Consider the following 20,404-nt stretch of genomic DNA (forward strand, 5'->3'; position numbering starts at 1 on the left):
GCCTCATCCCCAGAGATAGGGATTTAGTACCTCTGTGGTGGGGCCCAGGAATCTACATTTTTAACAATTGCCCCAAGGGATTCTAATACAGTGGTTCAGGGACCACACTCTAGAAACAAAGGGCTAGGCTGAAAAGGATGCTAGTGCTGTGATTTGGGGGTAGACATTTGGGGGCAGAGTTATTTGTTCCAGTTAGGTTGGTTTCTAGTTTATATGGTCTGTCTTCCACTCCTCACCACACACACTCCTACCTTCTATCCCTGCCTCTTTTCCCCTTCCCCATCTTCTCTCCAATCTCAATCTTATGAAATGCAGGCAATAACAGCAACGTTTCCAAAGGCCTCATTTAGGCCAATGTCCTGCAGCTGTGGTGAGAAGAACCCTGCTCCACAACAGTCATCAAATTTACCATTCTTTCCTTTTCCCTAGCTAGGGCACAGGAAAGTCAATAGAGCAGAGTGGAAAGAACACAGTGTCAGAAAGACCTGGCTCTAAATTCCAGTAAAATTTGAAAATCTGGCTCCATGACCCAGAAGCTGTACAACCTTGAGCAAAGTATTTAATTTACCTCAGTTTTAGTAAAATATCTATCTTACAAAGCTGCTGTGAGGATTAACTATACGAAAAAGACCTAGCAATGATGTGAGTACATGGAAAGTGATTAATCAGTGACAGGACTATGTTTATTGTTAGAGTGATGTCCCTTCCTCAGGGCCACTGCATATGGTTGTGCAAATTGTGCAGTGTACAACCTTTACTGCTGTATACTTCAGCCTTGTTCCTTGTTCCCATCAAGGGAGCTGGACTGCTTTTCCCTCTGGTTAATGTTCAGACCTGCTCAATAGCGAAGAAACCAGAAGACTTTGGGTCCCAGATCAGCCACATGGCTGCCTAGCCAGGAAGCTCTAGCTAACTAAGGATGTCAACCCTGAGCTCATTTACTCACTCTTCTTATCTCTTAAAAGGGGAGAGATAATAAAAGACAAGTTTAGACTTAAGAGCAGTGAGACGATCAAAAGGACTAGATATTAGAATTTACCCCCAGGTAGCCAACTCCAGAACAGTTGGAAGTAAAGGGCATGCCCTTCTAGGGACATTTGGTGCCCCGATTCACAGCACTGCGGCCCTATCTGGAAGCACTGGGCTCTGGCAAAGCAACCTGGAAATCGCTATTCTCTATATCAATTCTGATTTTGAAAGCACTGCCCTCCCATGTACACAACTTGTGTAGGGACAGCTTCAGGCTTGCAGAGTCACTTATATCAGGAGAGCAGAAGTAGGCAGGACTCCAGAAAAGAGAAGGACTGCCCTCAGTAGAATCAACTGGGCCAATGTATATACAAGTCATTCCAAGCTCTCATTGAATATTACACTCTGCAAGGTGACCAACCAGATCAAAAGGGAGCAAAACCAACAAGCCCCTGCCTTACTGGTACTAACAACTGAAGTAAACTGGTAAATGGGAGGCTTCCACTGAAGTGGGTCAGGCTCAAACTGAGGATATTGGCCTCTAGAGGTCCTGTTTTCAAAGGGCTCAAGCTGCATAAATGCACAGAAATCTACAACTTCACTTGGGGCCCAGCAAGGATTCTTCCCTGGAGTGGAGGACAAGGAGCTTTTATTAAGGGAAAAGAACTACACTCTCCTAATTCTTACTATGTGTTAGGCACTGTTTTAGGCACTTGCATATATGCATTTCTAGTAATCTTCACACCAGCCCCTTGAAGTAGGTACCATTATTGCCAGTTTGCAGATGAGGAATCTGAGGCTTAGAAAGAATAAATCATTTTCCCAACTAGTAAGAAGCAGTAGTATCCACACTGAAACTTGCCTTATTTGTCTACCTGGGACAAACCCATTGAAGCAAGGACTCTTGAGGTGGGGCAAAAGGTACATGTACTATATTCATCCCCAGGTGTCCACAAAGACTTTAGCCCCTTGCAGAAGAAATGTAAGGCATGAAGGCTAAGTATGAGAAAGAGCTTTGTTGACACCAGCAAGGAGACCACATCTCAAAAACAAAAGCAAATTGCCTGCCAAGTCCTGGGCTGTTCTTCTCTTTTCCTCTTGGCACGGGTTGCCTTATCTTCTGATGAATATATTTTTCACTTTTGTTAGAATCTATTTTTTTTTTGCCTAATAGTAATTGAAAATGAAAACCAATATTTGTAGAGACTGAAAAATCTCCTCCTGCCTCCTCAAGCCATTTGAAGTTTTCTTGTTTGGAAATTTTATTTTTAAACTCCTCACAATAGCTTGGCATTCCAGGATCTCAGCAGCAAGAGTGCACAGGTCCAGCCCCTCTCCCCTTTCCCTTTCCTCAGAAGCCAAAAGATAAGACTGCTCCAAGAGAAACAGCCACTCCCAGGTTATTGCTGAAGGAAATATTTGCAAGATCCAGGAAGTGAGACACAACGAGGGTACACTGGGAAGGGAGAAGGGCTCAGAGAGCTTGTTGTTGCCACCCTTCTTTGCCTCTAGGTCCACAGAACTTCACGTGAGGAACAATTAGTCTGGCAAAAACAAATGCAAGTAGCAGGACTTGCCCAGAGGCTTCTATAGCCCCTAGGAGGCTGGTGCAAAATGTCCTGTGAAGAGATCAGAGAGGTCCTTGCTTTATTGGGGCTGTCCTGGGTGAAGCTTAGCTCCCTCTCTCCAATGACCCCCAACTTGGAATTCCAAGAAGGTCTTCCCATTAGTCCTCTGAACCCTACATAGTGTCATAACCATGGTGATAATGGATGGTAGTGATTGCTCTTGTTTACTGAGATTCCTTCATGTGTCTGGCACAGGGCTGCACACTTGACATACTTAATCTCATTTAACCTTTGAGACAATCTTCTGGTATGGATGCTCCCTTCCTTGGGTTAGAAATGAGGTGCAGAGAGATTAAATAACTGGGGGAACACAAAGAGAGTTAAGTGGTCAGGAGAAGTTACAACTAATGTCCATTGGACTCCAATGCCCATCCTTTGCCAGCACAACATGCTGCCTCTCCAGTGGTCTCATAATCTTCTCAAGAGATTTAATAAGACATTTTAGGAGTATTTAACATATTGCCAAGGGTCTGGGAAGTTTGATATCCACAAGAACAATTTAGCTGAGGATCAGGCTGGCCAAGATTATTAAGGCTCTATTATCTAATATCCAGTGGTTCTGAAACTTAAGCCTGCATTAGAATCACCTGGATGGCTTATTAAAACACAGGTTGCTGGGTCCTACCCCCAGAATTTCTGATTTAGTAGGTCTGGGACTGAGTGGGGAATTTTTACTTTTAATAATTTCCCAGATGATGATGGTGGTACTGTGGGTCCAGGATCATAATTTGAGATCCACTGCTATATAATCAGTCATTATCTACCAGTTTCCCAACTCACTACAGTGTCTTAAGAGGTATAAAGCCATTAAAAAACTTCTCAAAACAAAATGCATCTTTATATATATATATATATATATATATATATATATATATATATATATATATATACACACCACCCATGTGACAACTGGGATAAATATTTACAAAATAAAATAGGCATACTGGAGCTTCAAAAAGCTGTAAGAATTCTGATACTATTTAAGGAAATTTGGTGCTACACCATGGTTAAACAATGGACAGTGCTGGGGGAGAGAGCAAGTTTTGTGTATTTGAGTCCTCATGTGTACCAGACATTAATGTATTGAATTACAAAGACCCAGAATACAATGAAATAGACTTACTACCAAAGCTATAAAGAACATGATTCTGCTTCAGATAGTTTAAAAAGTATTCTGGGTGCCTAATTATGAATGACAATTATTATTATAGAATAGTTCTTTGGCACACATGTATTAAACATTTGAAGTTCTAACCCTTTGAAAGATCCATGAAGTGTAGTAACTGCTCATTGTGCAAAGGGTATGAATTTTACTTGCAAGCCATCACAATACTGGTTTGTAGAGCAAGTCACCCAGCAAAGGAGGGCAAATAGTCAACCAGTTGGCACTCCCATCCCAACTTGGCTTGATAGGTCTCCATTAGTTGTCAGGGTATACATGTGAAGTAACCATGGGAGAGAGAAAATGTGCTTCTTTGTGAATAATGGCACTGAAATCCAAACTATCTGCAAATTAGTGCTGGTGATGGAAGTGAAGAGAAATGGAAAGGTCTTAAGAAAGTGATGTTAAACTGATAAGAACACTTGATCTTAGCCAAAAGGCCGAGGGGGGTGGGGGGTGGGAGATGAGGGTAAGGGAGATCGAATATATGGTGATGGAATGGAAGGAGAACTGACTCTGGGTGATGAACACACAATGGGATTTATAGATGATGTAATACAGAATTGTACACCTGAAATCTATGTAATTTTACTAACAATTGTCACCCCAATAAATTTAATTTAAAAAAAAAAGTGATGTTTCTGAGCCAGATAATAAAATGTTTATTGGTGGGGGTGTTCTATGTTGCAGCAGTGGTGAAAAATTTGGAGACTCACTCACAAAGGTCTGGTGATGTACCCACCTCAGAAATGTCAAACATACCACAGATTTAGATAAGGAGAAGTGCTGGTTGATAGAGAATTCTAGCAAACCAAATTCTAGCTAACAGTGAGATCAAGCATGTCTGGTAAGTAACACTTATCGGTATGGGGATTTTTCCAAAGCCCTTGATGTTCAACTTCCCAGGCCTAAATCAAACCATTGTGGGTTGTCTCTTCAGATTTTCTTTTTTATTATAAATTCCAGCAATTTGACATGTATCCAGAGAGCGCCATGTGCATTCAAGTCCAGCTATTTACATTTTACTAGAATCCTTTCTGGATTTTCTTTGTGTATGTTTACCATCAGATTCAACATGTGATTTAGGATTTAGCCTTTTTTGGTTAAAGGCTTGCACCCATTTCCATGCAAGACCCAATACTTGTATACCTATCACTGTTAATGGCTATATTCTATTCCACCATGACATATTAAATTGGTAAATCTTTTCCATTATTATAAGTAGCACTACTATGAACATCTTTAAACAAATTATTTTTCCTTTTTAGGCTATTTCCTTGGGGGTGTGTACTGGGTCAAAGAGTATGAACAGTTTAATAACTCTTGTCACATATTTCTAGATTTCCCTCTAGGAAAACTTAATCAATGTATACCACTCCCAGAAGCACATACTGTTTCCTCACAGCCTTGCCAAGATAGGGTTTTGTAATTTCTATTTATCATTTCCATTAATTGTTGATAGTTTAATGAGCAGGTTGTGATACCTTGAAGCTGTTTTTATTTGCATTTCTTTAATCGCTAGAGAGATTGTACTTTTCCATGCAGTGATTTGACTGCATTTATTTCCTCATATGTAAACTGCCCATTCATTTTCCTTGCCCTTTTATGAAGCTGAATCTGAAAGCTGACCTTCAATATCTGTACCCATTCTTTATATTTTTGGACAGTCAACTGTTATCAGTGATGCTGACCCCAGGCAATTTCCTCATTCTGTTGTGTTTAGCTTTTTATTACATTTGTTGTACAAAGAATTTCCCCCAACTTTTATATATTTGAAACCATCCATCTTGTCTCTGATGATAGACACAACTTTACCTTCCATCCATAGCTGAAATAAATAAGCCATTCCACTGGTCTGCTTCCTAGAATTTATTACAGAGTATTGTATGTACCATTGATCTAAGTTAATTATTCTCCGTATTGATATAGAATTTCCAACATTTCTTTAAGAGTGATTGCTTTCCCCGGTTCAGTGTTACTTCCAGTGTGCTCTATATTCTTAGAAGAGCTTGAATGTGTTCCTAGAATCTCTCTTTTTTTAAATTTCACTGTTTGATTTTTTTCAGCCCACTATCATATGGTTTTGATCATTGTCACTTTATGACAGGCTTTAAAATCTGATAGGGTAAGTCTACCATCATTACCTTGTTAAATAAATGTATTCTTTGGTATTCTTGCCCACTTATTCTTCCAGATAAATTTCACTATGAATTTGACAAGTTCTATAAAGTACCCCACAGTGATTCTAATCAGTAATGCATTACATCTGTATATTCATTTAGGGAGTACTGTAATCATTACTATATTCAGTCTTCCCAAACTGAAACAGAGTATAGCTATGCATTTATTCATGTCTTTATTTCTCCCATTAGAGTTTTATAATATTCCTTGAATAACTTATGTATGCCCAGGATTAAATTTATACCCAAGTATTTAAATTCACTTTGTAATGCTTTTGACAAATTCTTCTATACGTCTGAAGGTTGCTTTCTTCTTAGGAGGTAAAACCTTCTGAAAAGCGTACTCTTCCTAATGAAATGAGATTCAACTCTGAATTATCCATTTTCTTTCACTCAATCAGCACAATGTAAATGTGTGCTGGATAGTCCACATTCTGCTCATGATATGGTATGACAAAGGGAAGGAGGAGAGCCAGCTCTAGGCTGCGAATTGAAAAACCTGGGTAGTAGTCTAGTTTTGTCACGTGCTTGCTATATAATCTCAGAAATAATGGGCTTTGGAGTCACATGCCTGTTTGACTTTGGGCAAATAAATTTAATCTGTGAGTAAGTTTCCTCATCTGTAAAAATGGGTCAAAAATGGTAACTATCTCATGGGGTCATGATGAATAATAAATGAAATAATTCATGTGAAATGCTTACAGTAGTATTTGACACATAACATTTAATAAATGTTAGTTATTATACCTTTTGTTGTTGTTGTTAATAATAGTATAATACCTTTCCTGAGTCTCAGCTCCTTTCCATTCTCAGTTGAATGGGAACAATAAGACTTAACCACACAGGGTTGCTGTGAGGATTAACGGTGGCCGTGCACATAAAAAAACAACAACAACAAAAAAACCCCTACACATTCTAAAGGTCTGTGCAAAGTGGAAAAATGGAAAGAATCACAGGAGGCAATCATAGGTATAGAAAACCAAAATAGATGATCCAGAAAATAATTTCTTTTGGCTTTTAAATATATCACACTTATGTGGCTTTTTCTCCCAGATCTACTCACTAATTTTTTCCCCTCCTGCTAACATTAAAATGTATTTGCATTCTCCACATGCAAACCAAATAACAGTGGAAGAAGACAACCAAGAGGGTAACTATATGGAATTAAAACTCGTTGCAGGTTTCTAGGCAGAGAGTGGCTCAAAAATATACATCTGATTTTCCCACCTACACCCATCATTCCTGTTGTGACAGAAATGACATAAGAAATGTTAAAATGTGTGTGGGGGAGGTAGAGGGAGTGGAAACTCCATCAGGATTTCTCCTTTTAAATGTCATCTCTGCCCTTGACCTTTCCTAGGCCTTCTCATCTTCCCTGAGATCATAAACTGTGATCTCTGTCCTCTACCTTCAGTAGCAATACTCCTTCCCTTTCCAATAACCTCTCCTTTCCATTCTTAAACCCAAATCCTGTCCAAACCTTCATTTAAATCAGTGGTTCTCATATTTAGCTTTTCAAATCAGAATTGCCTAGAAGGCTTGTTAAAACACAGATCGCTGAGCCACATCCCAGTATCTGACTCAGTAAGTCTGACAGGGGCCCAGGAATTTGCATTTCTAACAAGTTCTTAAGTGATACTGAGGTTGCTGGTCCTAGGGCCATATTTTGAGAATCACTAACTTAAACCCTACTGTCCCCTCTAACTACCACCTGATTTTCTCCTTCCTTTCTCTAGCCAACATCTTTTAAAACATTTTTAATGTTGAAATGTCTTTTTTAAACATTCTTATTTTAACATATTTTTCAAATCACACAGTAACATTAACACAAAATCAATCTATTAAAATTAATGAAATGAAACTGAAACACCCCTATGTTGCTGGTGGAAATGCAAAATGGTACAGCCACTTTGGAAAACAGTTAAGCAGTTCCTGAAAAAGATCATAGAATTACCACATGGTCCAGAAATTCCACTCTTAAGGAGACTCCCAAGAGAACTGAAAACATATGTCTACACAGAAACTTGGACCTGAATGGTCATAGCAGCATTATTCACAAAACAATGTGGTTTGGGGAGTATTCACAATAGCTATAAAGTGGAAACAACCCAGATGTCCACTAATGGATGAATGGATAAATAAAATGTGGCATATCCATACAGTGGAATATTATTTAGCAAGAAGAAGGAATGAAATACTGATACATGCTACAACATGATGAACTGCCAAATCATGCGAAGTGAAAGAAGCCAGGCCCCAAAGCCCACATATTGTATGATTCCATTTAATATGAAATGTACAGAATAGGCAAATCCATAGAGACAGAAAGTAGATTAGTGGTTGCTTGAAGTTGATGGTGGGAATGAAGAACGACTGCAAATGGGCACAATGGATCATTTCAGAGAGATAGACATGTCTTAAAATTGGATTATGATGATTGCACCACATTGTAAATTTACCAAAACTCACTGAATTGTACACTTAAAACAGGTGAATTTATGATGTGTAAAGCTGTGTGCGTTTCTTTTCCATACATCCCCCTTACAGACCATCATGCTATCTACTTTCTATGCCCACTATTTTGCTAAATTTGCTTTCCTGAAGGTCACTTGTGATTCCAAACTGTCAAAGCCAGTAGTGGGCCTCTCCTTATCCTCTGTGCTGGTACACTGGCATATTTCTCTTTCTACCACTCCAGCTGCTTGCCCCTTCAGTTTCCTTTGCTGGTTCTTCTTCCCCACCATAGCCCCTGGCTGGGTAATCAACAAGCCTCCTCCAAAAAATCCGCTGGTCTCCCACACTAACTTCAAGTTCAACAAAACCCATTCAAATTTATCATCTCCACCCAACCAGCTCCCCTTCTCACATGCCCACGCTATGTCAATAACTTTCTCCAAGTCATGGGACATCAGAGTTATTTTTGACTTATCTCCTTTTTCCCCCAAATTCCAATCACCAAGTTCTCTCTACTTTTCCTTCAAAAAGTGTCATGTGTTTGTGAGCAAATAATCTGAACAGAACACATGAGAAGCAATGCAAATAGTAAACACATGAAAAATTTTCCAATTAGCACAATCAAAGTAAATTAAAATTATAATAGGTATCATTTATACCTATTGCATTAGAAAAAAAAATTCCATGATGGCAAGATTTTGGGGAAACTGGTATCTTTATAAATTGCTAACAGCAGTATAAAACGCCCCCTAGGTAAGCAGTTTGGTGAAATCTATCAAGAACAATAAGAATGTTCATATTCCTTCAACTTGTAATCTCAACTCCGGATAATTGTTTTAAATGAGATAATTCAAAATGAGAAAAAAAGGTTAAAGCGACACAAAATTTTTCTGCAGCATTACTTTATAGCAAGAAATTAGAAGCAATCTAATTATCCAATAATTTGGAAATGATTAAGCAAAACAGAACACATTAGGTTAGTGAAATATTATGCAGCCATTAAAATTTATAACTATTGAGGAATCCTGTATAGCAACATGAAAAATTGTTTACCAACTAGTGCTTAGTGGGGAAAAAAGAAGTAGGACACAGAATCAAATCTACATAGTTATTATAACTATGCCCAATAAAATATTTATACCTATAGATAAAATCTGGCAGGGAAATGAAAATAATCAGGGTGTTAGGGTGGTAGGAACAAAGCTATTTCTTCTTCTGTTTTTAACTTCCTGTAATATTGTTTTCATAACAAACAAACATTTTCCCCCAAAATATCACACACATATCCCCCTTCTACTCCCTTCCTACTGGCCCAATCCAGGGCCATACTCTTTCATGCCTGGACCACTGCCCCTAATTGGTCTCTCTTCAATCCATCTAGGCTGCAAATGCTGCCAAGTTGCCTAAAGTGCTACATTTACCATGTCATTTATCTGATTGATAACCTTAAATTGCTTCCATGTTTGGGATCCTATCAGATTTCAAGGCCTACCTATCATTGCTCAATACTTTGTTATCCGACCTTTTTTCTGTACTGCTACTGTTACTGCTGCTGCTCTTCCTCCCTTTCCTCTTCCTCCCCTCCTCTTCCTCTTCATTATCACAACTGACATTTGAGGAGGGTTTATGGTGCCAGGTTGTATACTATATTAACTTATTTAATAGTCTCAACAATCACATGAGGTAGATACATAACCTATTTTACAAATAAGGAAACTGATGGGGCAGGAGAGAGAGAGAGAGAGAGAGAGAGAGAGAGAGAGAGAGAGAGAGAGGGGAGGGGGGACACTTGTCAAACTAACACAGCTGGAAAATGGAAGAACCTGAATTTGAACCCAGGCAAACTGACTCCAAGGCCAAAACTCTTAACCAGTGGGACTTAATTCCTCCAACACACATTCTTTAGTCTCCCCTCTGGACCTTTCATCCTGTAGGTCTCAACCTTCAGTTTTCTTACCCTCCAATGAACTTAAATAAGGTGCAATAATACTTATCATGTATTGGGCCCTTGCAATGTGCCAGGCGTTTCTTGTATAAACCATGTATTTGACACTTTTCAACTTATTAGCAACTCCCCCGAGTAAGTAAAAGCTGGGTTTAAATTTCAGCCTGTTCCTTTAGTTAGTAGCTGTGAGACCTTGAGTAAATGACTTACTTTTCCTGAACCTCAGATGCTTTATCTGAGTCAGTGGTTCTCAGAGTGTGATCCCAGGACCAGCTGCATCAGCATCACATGGGTAGCTTGTTAAACATACACATTTAGAGCCCTATGACACACTTACTGAACCATACTCTCTGGGGGTTGGATCTACCTATCTCTGTGTTTTAACAAGCCCTTCAGGTTTTCTAATGTACACTCAAGTTTGAAAACCACCACCCTATTTATAATAATACCTACCTACCCAACAGAGTTTTGGGGAAGATAAAATATAATAGGTGTAACTTAGCTTGTAGCATGTAGGTTGTTTTGCAAATGGTAATTTATCATTACTGCTACTTAACTTTGTGTGGGTTTCTTTCTTGCTCAAGCTGTGGGTGGGGAGGCATTATGCTTCCTGATGCTCTTTAACATTTCCCTGCTTTCTTAGAAAAAGGCAGTACATACACTAGGTTTTGAATAAAGTCTTCTTACTTCACTGGCTGATTGATAAGAGAACCATTTTTGGAGAACCACCGTAGGGTAGTACAGCAGGTCCTCCATAACATTGCTTTGTTCAATAGCATCTTGTTATAACATTGATGACAAAAAAAAAGAAAAAGAAAAAGAAAAAGAAAAAGAAAGAAACAGTTCCCAGCCAGGGCCACTGTCTGTGTGGAGTTTGCATGTTCTCCCCATGTCTGCATGGGTTTTCTCTGGGGACTCTGCTTTCGTCCCACATCCCAAAGATGTCCATGTGAAGTGAATTGGCGTGTCTACATTATCCCCATCTGAATGAATATGGGTGTGAGTGCACCTGCAATGGAAGGACATCTTGTCCAGGGTTGGGTTCCTGCCTTGTGCCCTGAGCTGCTGGGAGAGGCTCTGGCCACCTGCAACCCTAAGCAGTTTGGAAAATAACTACCTTATTTGTTTTTATTAATCTCCCTTAAATGTATGTATAATTCACATTTATTTCAATGTTTAATATTAGAAAATTTTGGGTCTTCATTTAGAAATTCAGTGATGTTTTGTGACCAGAAGTATGCCATAGGAACTTAAACTCTTGTTTATATCAATTAGCCTATGGTAACATTGGTTTCGTTACATCATTTCTCTTAAATTCGCAGTTTCCAAGAACATATTGATGATTTGAAGTAAGGACTTACTGTGGAATGTCTCTGAAGTTAGAGTGCCTTGATCTGGTCAACTTACTAAATATGTGAAGCTTTACGTGAATTAATTTATCTGTGTGTGCTTCAGTTTCTTCTCTTGGACAAATGGGGAGATTAATAGTACCTACCACTTAAGGTTATAGTGATAAATACATGTAAACTGCTTTAGTGGTGTCTAGAATACAGCAGTGTGCTCAAGAAATGTTAGTTAGCATAATTATTTTGTTTTACTTCACCCATTCAGTGGTGGAGGCTCTGTTTCTTCATTTGGCAAGCAAAGGACAAATACCCTTGAGCAACTGCTCTGTGCTAGGCACAGAGAGTAAGTCTATTACCAAGGTGAGGTCTCTTCTCTCAAAGGTCTCAGTCTAATACAGGACACTCAGCAGACCCACTAGACTGAAATAATTTCTCCAAGGACATGGTGCAAGCCAGTTCACAGCAAGGAATCAAGACTGGCCATAGAATCCCATAGTATTCCCATCCAGGCCAGACTCCCGAGACGATGCTCAGTGATCTGTTTGAAGGGTTTCCTTAGGGATCCTAATTTCAGCAGTTGTAATGGAAAAAACACGAACTTTGGGGCCAGGCAAATCTGGGTCCAAATCCTGTCTCCATTAGTTATATTAGCTGTGTGACCTCAGCTAAGTTGTATAACCTCTCTAGACCTCATCTATAAAACAGGTAGTAAAAATGAACTGTTCTGGAGAATAAATGAGATTATGGGTATAAAAAGATCCAGTCCAGTGATTGACACATACCCTGTTTCCCCAAAAATAAGACCTAGCCAGACAATGTGCTCTAATACGTCTTTTGGAGCAAAAAATTAATGTAAGACCGGTATTATATTATATTATATTATATTAATTATATTGACTCAGTCTTATATTATAGTAAAATAAGACCGGGTCTTATGTTAATTTTTGCTCCAAAAGACACATTAGAGCTGATTGTCTGGTTAGGTCTTATTTTCGGGGAAACAGGGTAGCAGATGATCAATAAATGTTGGGTTCCTCTCTATTCCCATTGCCAACCAGAAAACTCATAAGTTTCCCAGACTTTGGAATCAAAAGAAAGCCAGAAGTATTCCTGACTACATCACCAAATCACAGGGGATAATGTAGACCCCCAGAAAGAACCCTGGGCTCTTTATGGGTCAGGAGACCCAGATTCTAGTCCTTTCCCTTGGTGACCCCTCCCTAGGAGCCCCCACAGAGGCACAGCTAAGAGCCTTCTTCCCTATTCCTCCTTCATTCCTGGAGTTTGAATTAAATAATCAACATAATTTAGGGACCTCATATAATTTGGCCTGAAGAAGAACTGACTGAAAGAGTATATCAAGGAATTTCACAAAAGAGAGAGTCCAGCCAGGCTCATGTAGAGCAACCCAGAGAAGATAACTATCACTCCTTATGGTCACCCATGGCAGGAGGGCTCATCTCTGGGGAACATGAGTGCTGGGTGCCATGTTCCCTACATTATAGGAGCAGACTGTTCATTCTGGGCATTTTTATTTCCTTAAGAGTTTTACCCAAGCAACACTTTTCCCTCTAGTCCAAGCCATATATGCCATTTCTAAAAATGTCCTTGCCTTCTTTCAGGAATTTTAACCTATTGTTAACATGATCTACCCTTGGACTTCCAATGAGCAGACCTTAACTTCTCAACAAGCCCTATAAAAAGAAAAGGTGACAGAACCCAAGAAACAAGTACCTCCAACAACTCTGAGGCAAAGGCACAGCACTAGCTACACAGTCTTACCTCCTCTCTGTCCCCTGCAACTGCCCAGCGTCCACTGGGAAGGCAGGCATAATTTATGCCTTCTCATCTATGTTTCAGCATCGTCTTGTCCCACATGTCTTTGTGCCTACACTAGCCCACTGCAGGCCTCTGAGATGATGGGCACATATCCCACAATACTGCCTGACTACTACATATTCCGAAATCTCCTAGCAATCAGTTTGGTCTGTAGCCCAGCTGCCTGGGGGGCAGGCTGGATGACATCTATGGCATCAAGCCATTGGTATGAACACCAGACCAGGTTCCTCAAAGAAAACTGAGCACAGAAGACCTTACCAATTTCTATAGACGCCTCAGGGGCACCAACTCACCCCAACTCCCTGAACAGTCACTTACCTCCCTGATTGGCTGGTCTTCCTGTTTCCTGTTATTGGTTTCCATTTGTCCCCAGGAAATTCCTGCAAAGCAAAATTCTGATAAGTTAGGGAGCTCTGAGCAGCCAGGTATCTAGATGGCCTCAAAAATGTGAAGAGGTCAGGAGCCTCTCCCTGGCCAGGTGCCCCAACTGGTTCCTTCTAGTTTCCCATGCAGGCTAGAGAAATATGTACCTGGAGGGTTGCCTTTCTGTCAGGAGGCCTGCTGAGCTGCTGGGTTCATGAAGAGACTAAGAGAGTACTCAGTTGACCTGGACAGTGTCATGTAGAAACTGTGTTTTCCTCTCTCCACTCCCCTCCCAAAACAGGGTAAAAACCAGTTTAGCATGTTTACTGTTTTCTCTGGCTCTTACTGTTTGCACTGCCTGGTGAACCTGCTCTTTCCTCTTGACTCTTCCAACATAGAAAGCATCTTGGTAACCCTGGCTCTTGAAGGGGCTTTGAGGCCTAAGGCTCCTGCTGTTGCAACCATCTCCCAGAGTGAGGCAGATGGGGATCATGCATGCCACAATGCCACACTGCAGGGGCCCTTCCTCCTCCGAGATCCACTGGCAGGGGCTGAGGTGGGCTTATCTCTGGGACGCATGAGTGCTGGGTGCCATGTTCCCCACATTGCAGGAGTATTCTTCACCCTGGGCATGTTTTTCCTTAAGGGCTTTCCCCAAGCAACTCATTGCCCTGTAGCCCAAGCCATGCATGTCATTTGTAAAAATGTCCCTACCTCTCTAGTCTGGCTTCAAACCTAATGCAAATTTGCCTTTGACATTCTCCCTGATTTTGCATTCAGTACTCGGAGCTTAGCCCAACGGGAATGCACAGTTGTTCCTAAATCTCACTGATCTTCCAAATTCCCTGTTTCTCCAATGCTATTATTGGTCCCATTCAAAGTTTTATTACCTTTGCCCCAATTAAAAAATATACTCCTTTTGGGGGTAAGACACCTGGTGTCAGTCATATTGGCTAAGACACTTAGTAACTGTGTTATTTGAAAGAAGTTATGTCACCTTCCTGAACCTCAGATTCCTATCTGGAAAATAAGGACTATGCTATCTAGCCTTGCTGGGTTCCCAGTAGTGGGAATAAAATGAGATGTACATAGAGAATGCCTAGCACAGTGCTCAGCTCATAGGAGGTTCTGGATATTAGTAGCCATGGAAAGGATGAGGTTTCTCAGCGTTTACAGGATCGGAGCAGTCCCTGCATGTACCTGTCATGTTAGAGCAGTTCTAACCACTTGTTAGACTTTAGACTCTGCTTTGACATCCTTGTGAGATGCCCTTAGCCTCAAAGACATATTACTTATTCAGCCACAGTGGGAGCCAGGATTTCCGGTCCATGCCCTGTCTAGCCCTATGGGAAGTGCTCAGTAAATAGCAGTGGCCAAACCAAACAAAGTCCTGTCCCAACTCCCAACCTTGTTCTCACATCCCCAGTATCACCTTATTTTTCCCCCTGTACCACTTAGGTTGCTGTAAATTGCCTGTACCTTTTGAACTAAAGAGGCATGTACCCCATGGCTTGTTGCAGAGGCAGATTGACAGTGGTAGGATGCAGGTTGATTTGTGTGGAAGATATACTGCTAGAAGGCACCCTGCCATACTAGAGAGAGCCTGGGCTTTGCAATCAGCTTATGGAGAGACAGTGTAGCACAGTTAGGAGATTGGCCCTGAAGCTAGACTGCATGGATTCAAATCCCACACTTGCCCTTCACTAACTATGTGATCTCAGGCAAACTATCCAACTTCTCTTTATCTAATTTCCCCCAATTTTTTTAACAGTGTGATCATGATAATAACACTACTTATTTTTTTATTTATTAAATGTGTTGGGGTGACATTGGTTAGTAAAATTATATAGGTTTCAAGTGTACATTTCTATAATACATCATCTACATATTGTACTGTGTATTTACCACCCAGAGTCAGTTTTCCTTCCATCACTATATATTTGACCCCCTTTTCCCTCTTCTACCACCCCCCTTCCCCCTTCCCCTCTGGTAACCACTAAACTCTTGTCTATGTCTATGAGTTTTTCTTTGTTTGTTTGTTTTGTTCATTTGTTGCTTTCAGTTTTATATCCCACATATGAGTGAAGTCATATGGTTCTTGCCATTTTCTGTCTGACTTATTTCACTCAGCATGATAATTTCAAGATCCAACCACCTTGTCACAAATGGCAGTATTTCATCTTATGGCTGAGTAATACCTTGTTTCCCCAAAAATAAGACCTAGCCAGACAATCAGCTCTAATGCATCTTTTGGAGCAAAAATTAATATAAGACCCAGTCTTTTTTACTATAAGACTGGGTCTTTAAAATAATAAATATAATATAATATAATATAATATAATATAATATAATATAATATAATATAATATAATATAATATACTGGGTCATAATATGATATGATATGATATGATATAACAAATACCAGGTCTTATATTAATGTTTGCTCCAAAAGACGCATTAGAGCTGATTGTCCGGCTAGGTCTTATTTTGGGGGAAACACGTATTCCATTACATTGCCTATTTCTTGATTGCTCTGAGGTATGGTTTCCAGGTGGGAATTCCTGCCCATTCTCGTGAAATTTTTTCGCTTTTCCGTTCCCGAATCCCGAAAAAAGTTGGTTGGGAAATTGGGAAAATTGGCTCCTTGAACCCAGGTGGTTAGTAGTATTGGCTGTCACTTTGTGGAAATGATTCATCGTGGAGAATAGAAAACAGTTTATATTTCGGGATTCGGGAACGAGAAAGTGAAAAAAATTTCTGAGAATAGGCAGGAATTCCCGCCCAGAAACCCTACTCTGAGAACTGCATGAGTTGATACATGTAAAGTGCCTAGAACAGTACCTGGTGCACAGTAGACACTCAAATGTTAGTAGTTGTTGCTCAAATCCTAGTTTTGCCACTTGCTAGATGTGTGACCTCTCTGAGCCTCAGCTTCCTTGGCTGTAAAACGGGGGTCCTATTATAACTTATCTCATACATTTGTTAAGTGAAATAACCTGATAATATGTGGAAAACTAACTGGCATGAAGTATAAGGGATGTAAATGTGTATTGATTTTAGTTCTCTTAATAGCACTAAACAAGAGCCAATTAGTTCTCCAACATTTTCTGAGGCCATAAGGAGAAGGTCACAACTACCTTAGTCATATGTGTTGGGGTATCCTAATCCATGCTGTAAATTTTCCTCATGTTTGGGGGTAGGGATGTGTTTAGGTGGCAGGGGTAAGAATGGGCATGAAGTGGTTCCTATATGGCCATCCACATGTCTGAAAGCCTATTGTCTAAGCAAACCTGCTTAGAGAGTCTAACAGGCATTGGGAATCGAATGTGTCCCTCTCTCAGAGTGCAAAAGGAGGGGCATGATATAGACACAGGTACACTGCATTACTGCTGCCAATTGATGCAACGTGCAAATTTCACCTTCTTCCATTACGGAGTTACTGGCCCTGGGTTGACACTTCTGCAGCCATTGTCTCTGTATTCCCCTGCCCCACACCCAACATCAGTCCCCTTTCTCTATTGTATACTTGTAGGTCCTGCTTTCAGCAAACATTTTCTCAAGCTAAGCCAATCTCTCCCCTTATTTTAAGAGATAATAACACACACTTATAAGATGGTTACTATCTGGCAGGCACTGTTCTAAGAGCGTTACACAGGTTACATCATTTAATCCTCACAACCAACTTATGAAGTAGGTAATGTTACCTCAACTTTTTTAAAAAAATGGGAGAACTTAGGAATTTGAACCTAGGCAAACTGCTTCCCACATCAGTGCCCTTAAACCCATTATTTTATATTTCCTCTTCTCTTTTTGTCAACAGTTTGTTACGGATATTTTTAAGCATACAGAAAAGTTGAACAAATTTACAATTAACACCCAATCCACGACCTAGATTCTACAATTAATATTTTACCATATTTGCCTCATCACATATCTCTCTATTCACTTCTCTATCCATCCACCAATCCATCTTAAACTCTTGATGCATTTCAAAGTAAGTTACAAACAACTTCATCCCTATAAACTTGAAAACTTAAATGAAATGGACAAATTCCATGAAAGACAAACTACCAAAGCTCACTCAAGAAGAAATAGATAACCTAAATGATCCTATAGCTATTGAAGAAATTGAATTTGTAGTTAAAAATCTTTCCACAAAGACAACTCCAGGCCCAGATGGCTTCAATGATGAATTCTACTTAACATTTAAGAAAAAAACACACACTAATTCTATACAAACTCTTCCTGAAAATAGAAGAGGAGGGAATACTTCCCAGCTTATTTAGTAAGGCCAACATCTGGATGTAAAAACCAGCCAAGAGCATTGCAAGGAAACTACAGGCTAAATGCCTTGATAAACATAGATACAAAAATCCTTAACAACTATATGCAAATAGAATCTAGTGGCACATAAAAAGGATAATACATCATGACCAAGTGGCATTTATCCTGGCAATACTAAACTGTTTCTTATTTCAAAAATCAATCAATGTAACTCACCATATCAGCACACTAAAAGAGAAAAACTTTATGAGCATCTCAATAGATACAGAAAAAGCATTTGAAAGAACTCCAACATCTACTCGTGATAAAAGTTCTCATCAAACTAGGAATAAAAGGGAACTTCCTCAACCTCATAAAGGGCATCTACAAAAACACCTACAAAATTTAATTTTTTAAAAAAGAATAAATGGTGAAGAAGAAAAAAAACACCTACAGCTAACATCAAACTTAATAGTGAAATACTAGGAACACAGTTACAATATCTTCTCTAACCATTTCTATTGCACATTGTATTGGAGGTCCTAGACAATGCAATAAGCCCCCCTCTCCTCTAGAAAAGGCATATACAGTGGAAAGAAAGATATAAAATTATTTTTATTTGCAGATGATATGATTGTCTATGTAGAAAATCTTTTTAAATCTACCAAAAAGCTACTAGAATCAATGAGTTTTGCAAGGTTGCAAGATACAAGGCCAACATATAAAATTAAACTGTATTTCTAACCATCGACAAAATAAAGAGGCCACCAACTGAATGGGAGAAGATTTTTGCAAATAGTGCCTCCAATAAGGGACTAATATCCAGAATATACAAGGAACTCATGCAACTCAACAACAAAAAAACAAACAACCCAATTGAAAAATGGGCAGAGGACTTGAAGAGACATTTCTCCAAAGAGGACATACAAATGGCAAATAGACATGTGAAAAAATGCTCAACATCACTAATCATCAGAGAAATGCAAATCAAAACCACAATGAGATATCACCTCACCCCAGTCAGAATGGCTATCATCAACAAGACAAATAGTAACAAGTTTTGGAGAGGCTGTGGAGAAAATAGAACCCTCATACACTGTTGGTAGGAATGCAGACTGGTGCAGTTGCTATGGAAGGCAGTGTGGAGGTTCCTCAAAAAATTACGAATAGAATTGCCATATGACCCAGCAATCCCTCTCCTGGGTATCTACCCAAAAAATCTGAAAACATTTAGAGATAAAGACACGTGTGCTCCAATGTTCATTGCAGCTTTGTTTACGGTGGCCAAGACATGGAAACAACCAAAATGTCCTTCGATAGATGAATGGATAAAGAAGTTGTGGTATATATACACAATGGAATACTATTCGGCAGTAAGAAAAGATGATATAGGAACATTTGTGACAACATGGATGGATCTTGAGAGTGTAATGCTGAGCGAAATAAGTCAGACAGAAAAAGCAGAGAACCATGTGATTTCACTGATATGTGGTATATAAACCAAAAACAACAAAAGAACAAGACAAACAAATGAGAAACAGAAACTCATAGACACAGACAATAGTTTAGTGGTTACCAGAGGGTATGGGGGGTGGGGGGTGGTAGATGAGGGTAAGGGGGATCAAATATATGGTGATGGAAGGAGAACTGACTCTGGGTGGTGAACACACAATGGGATTTATAGATGATGTAATACAGAATTGCACACCTGAAATCTATGTAATTTTACTAACAATTGTCACCCCAATAAATTTAAAAAATAAATTAAAAAAAAAGAAAGCAAACAGCCATACAAAAATTTAAAAAAAAAATTGTATTTCTATATAATGGTAAGGGAGAATTTTAACTTGACATTAAGAAAATAATACTATTTGCTATAGCATCAAAAACATGAAATCTTAGGGATAAATATAACAAAATATGTGCAACATTTATACGCTGAAAACTATAAAATAAGTTAGAACATCAATAGGCTTCAAAAACTTCAGCATACATATCATTAAATAAAGTTCCATATTTGTTTATAATATTTTAAGGCAAAATTTACTTCCAGTTAAATGCACAAATATTAAGTTTACATTTGTTGAGTTCTGACAAATGTATACACCTGTGTAACTCAAACTCTTATCAAGATATAGAACACTATCATCACCTAACAAAGTTCCCTCATGCCCTTTCCCAGTCAAACTCTGTGCCACCTCCCATAGGCAACCACTGTTTTGAATTATTTTTCCATAGAATAGCTGTTTTAGAA

At 39.3% G+C, this 20,404-nt stretch overlaps 1 protein-coding gene across 4 annotated transcripts in view; it reads right to left on the reverse strand.

Moving 5' to 3' along the window:
- SHROOM4 (shroom family member 4) overlaps window positions 1–20,404 on the reverse strand; it is a 233,778-nt gene that overhangs the window by 17,288 nt on the left and 196,086 nt on the right. For all 4 annotated transcript variants that reach the window (XM_019717324.2, XM_074323223.1, XM_019717326.2 and 1 more), the window contains one exon: window positions 13,842–13,903. In XM_019717324.2, coding sequence (XP_019572883.2) covers window positions 13,842–13,903 — 62 coding nt within the window. The remainder of the gene's footprint in view (window positions 1–13,841; window positions 13,904–20,404) is intronic.

Source organism: Rhinolophus sinicus, chromosome X (assembly GCF_036562045.2).
Source record: "Rhinolophus sinicus isolate RSC01 chromosome X, ASM3656204v1, whole genome shotgun sequence".
NCBI classification, from domain to species: domain Eukaryota; kingdom Metazoa; phylum Chordata; class Mammalia; order Chiroptera; family Rhinolophidae; genus Rhinolophus; species Rhinolophus sinicus.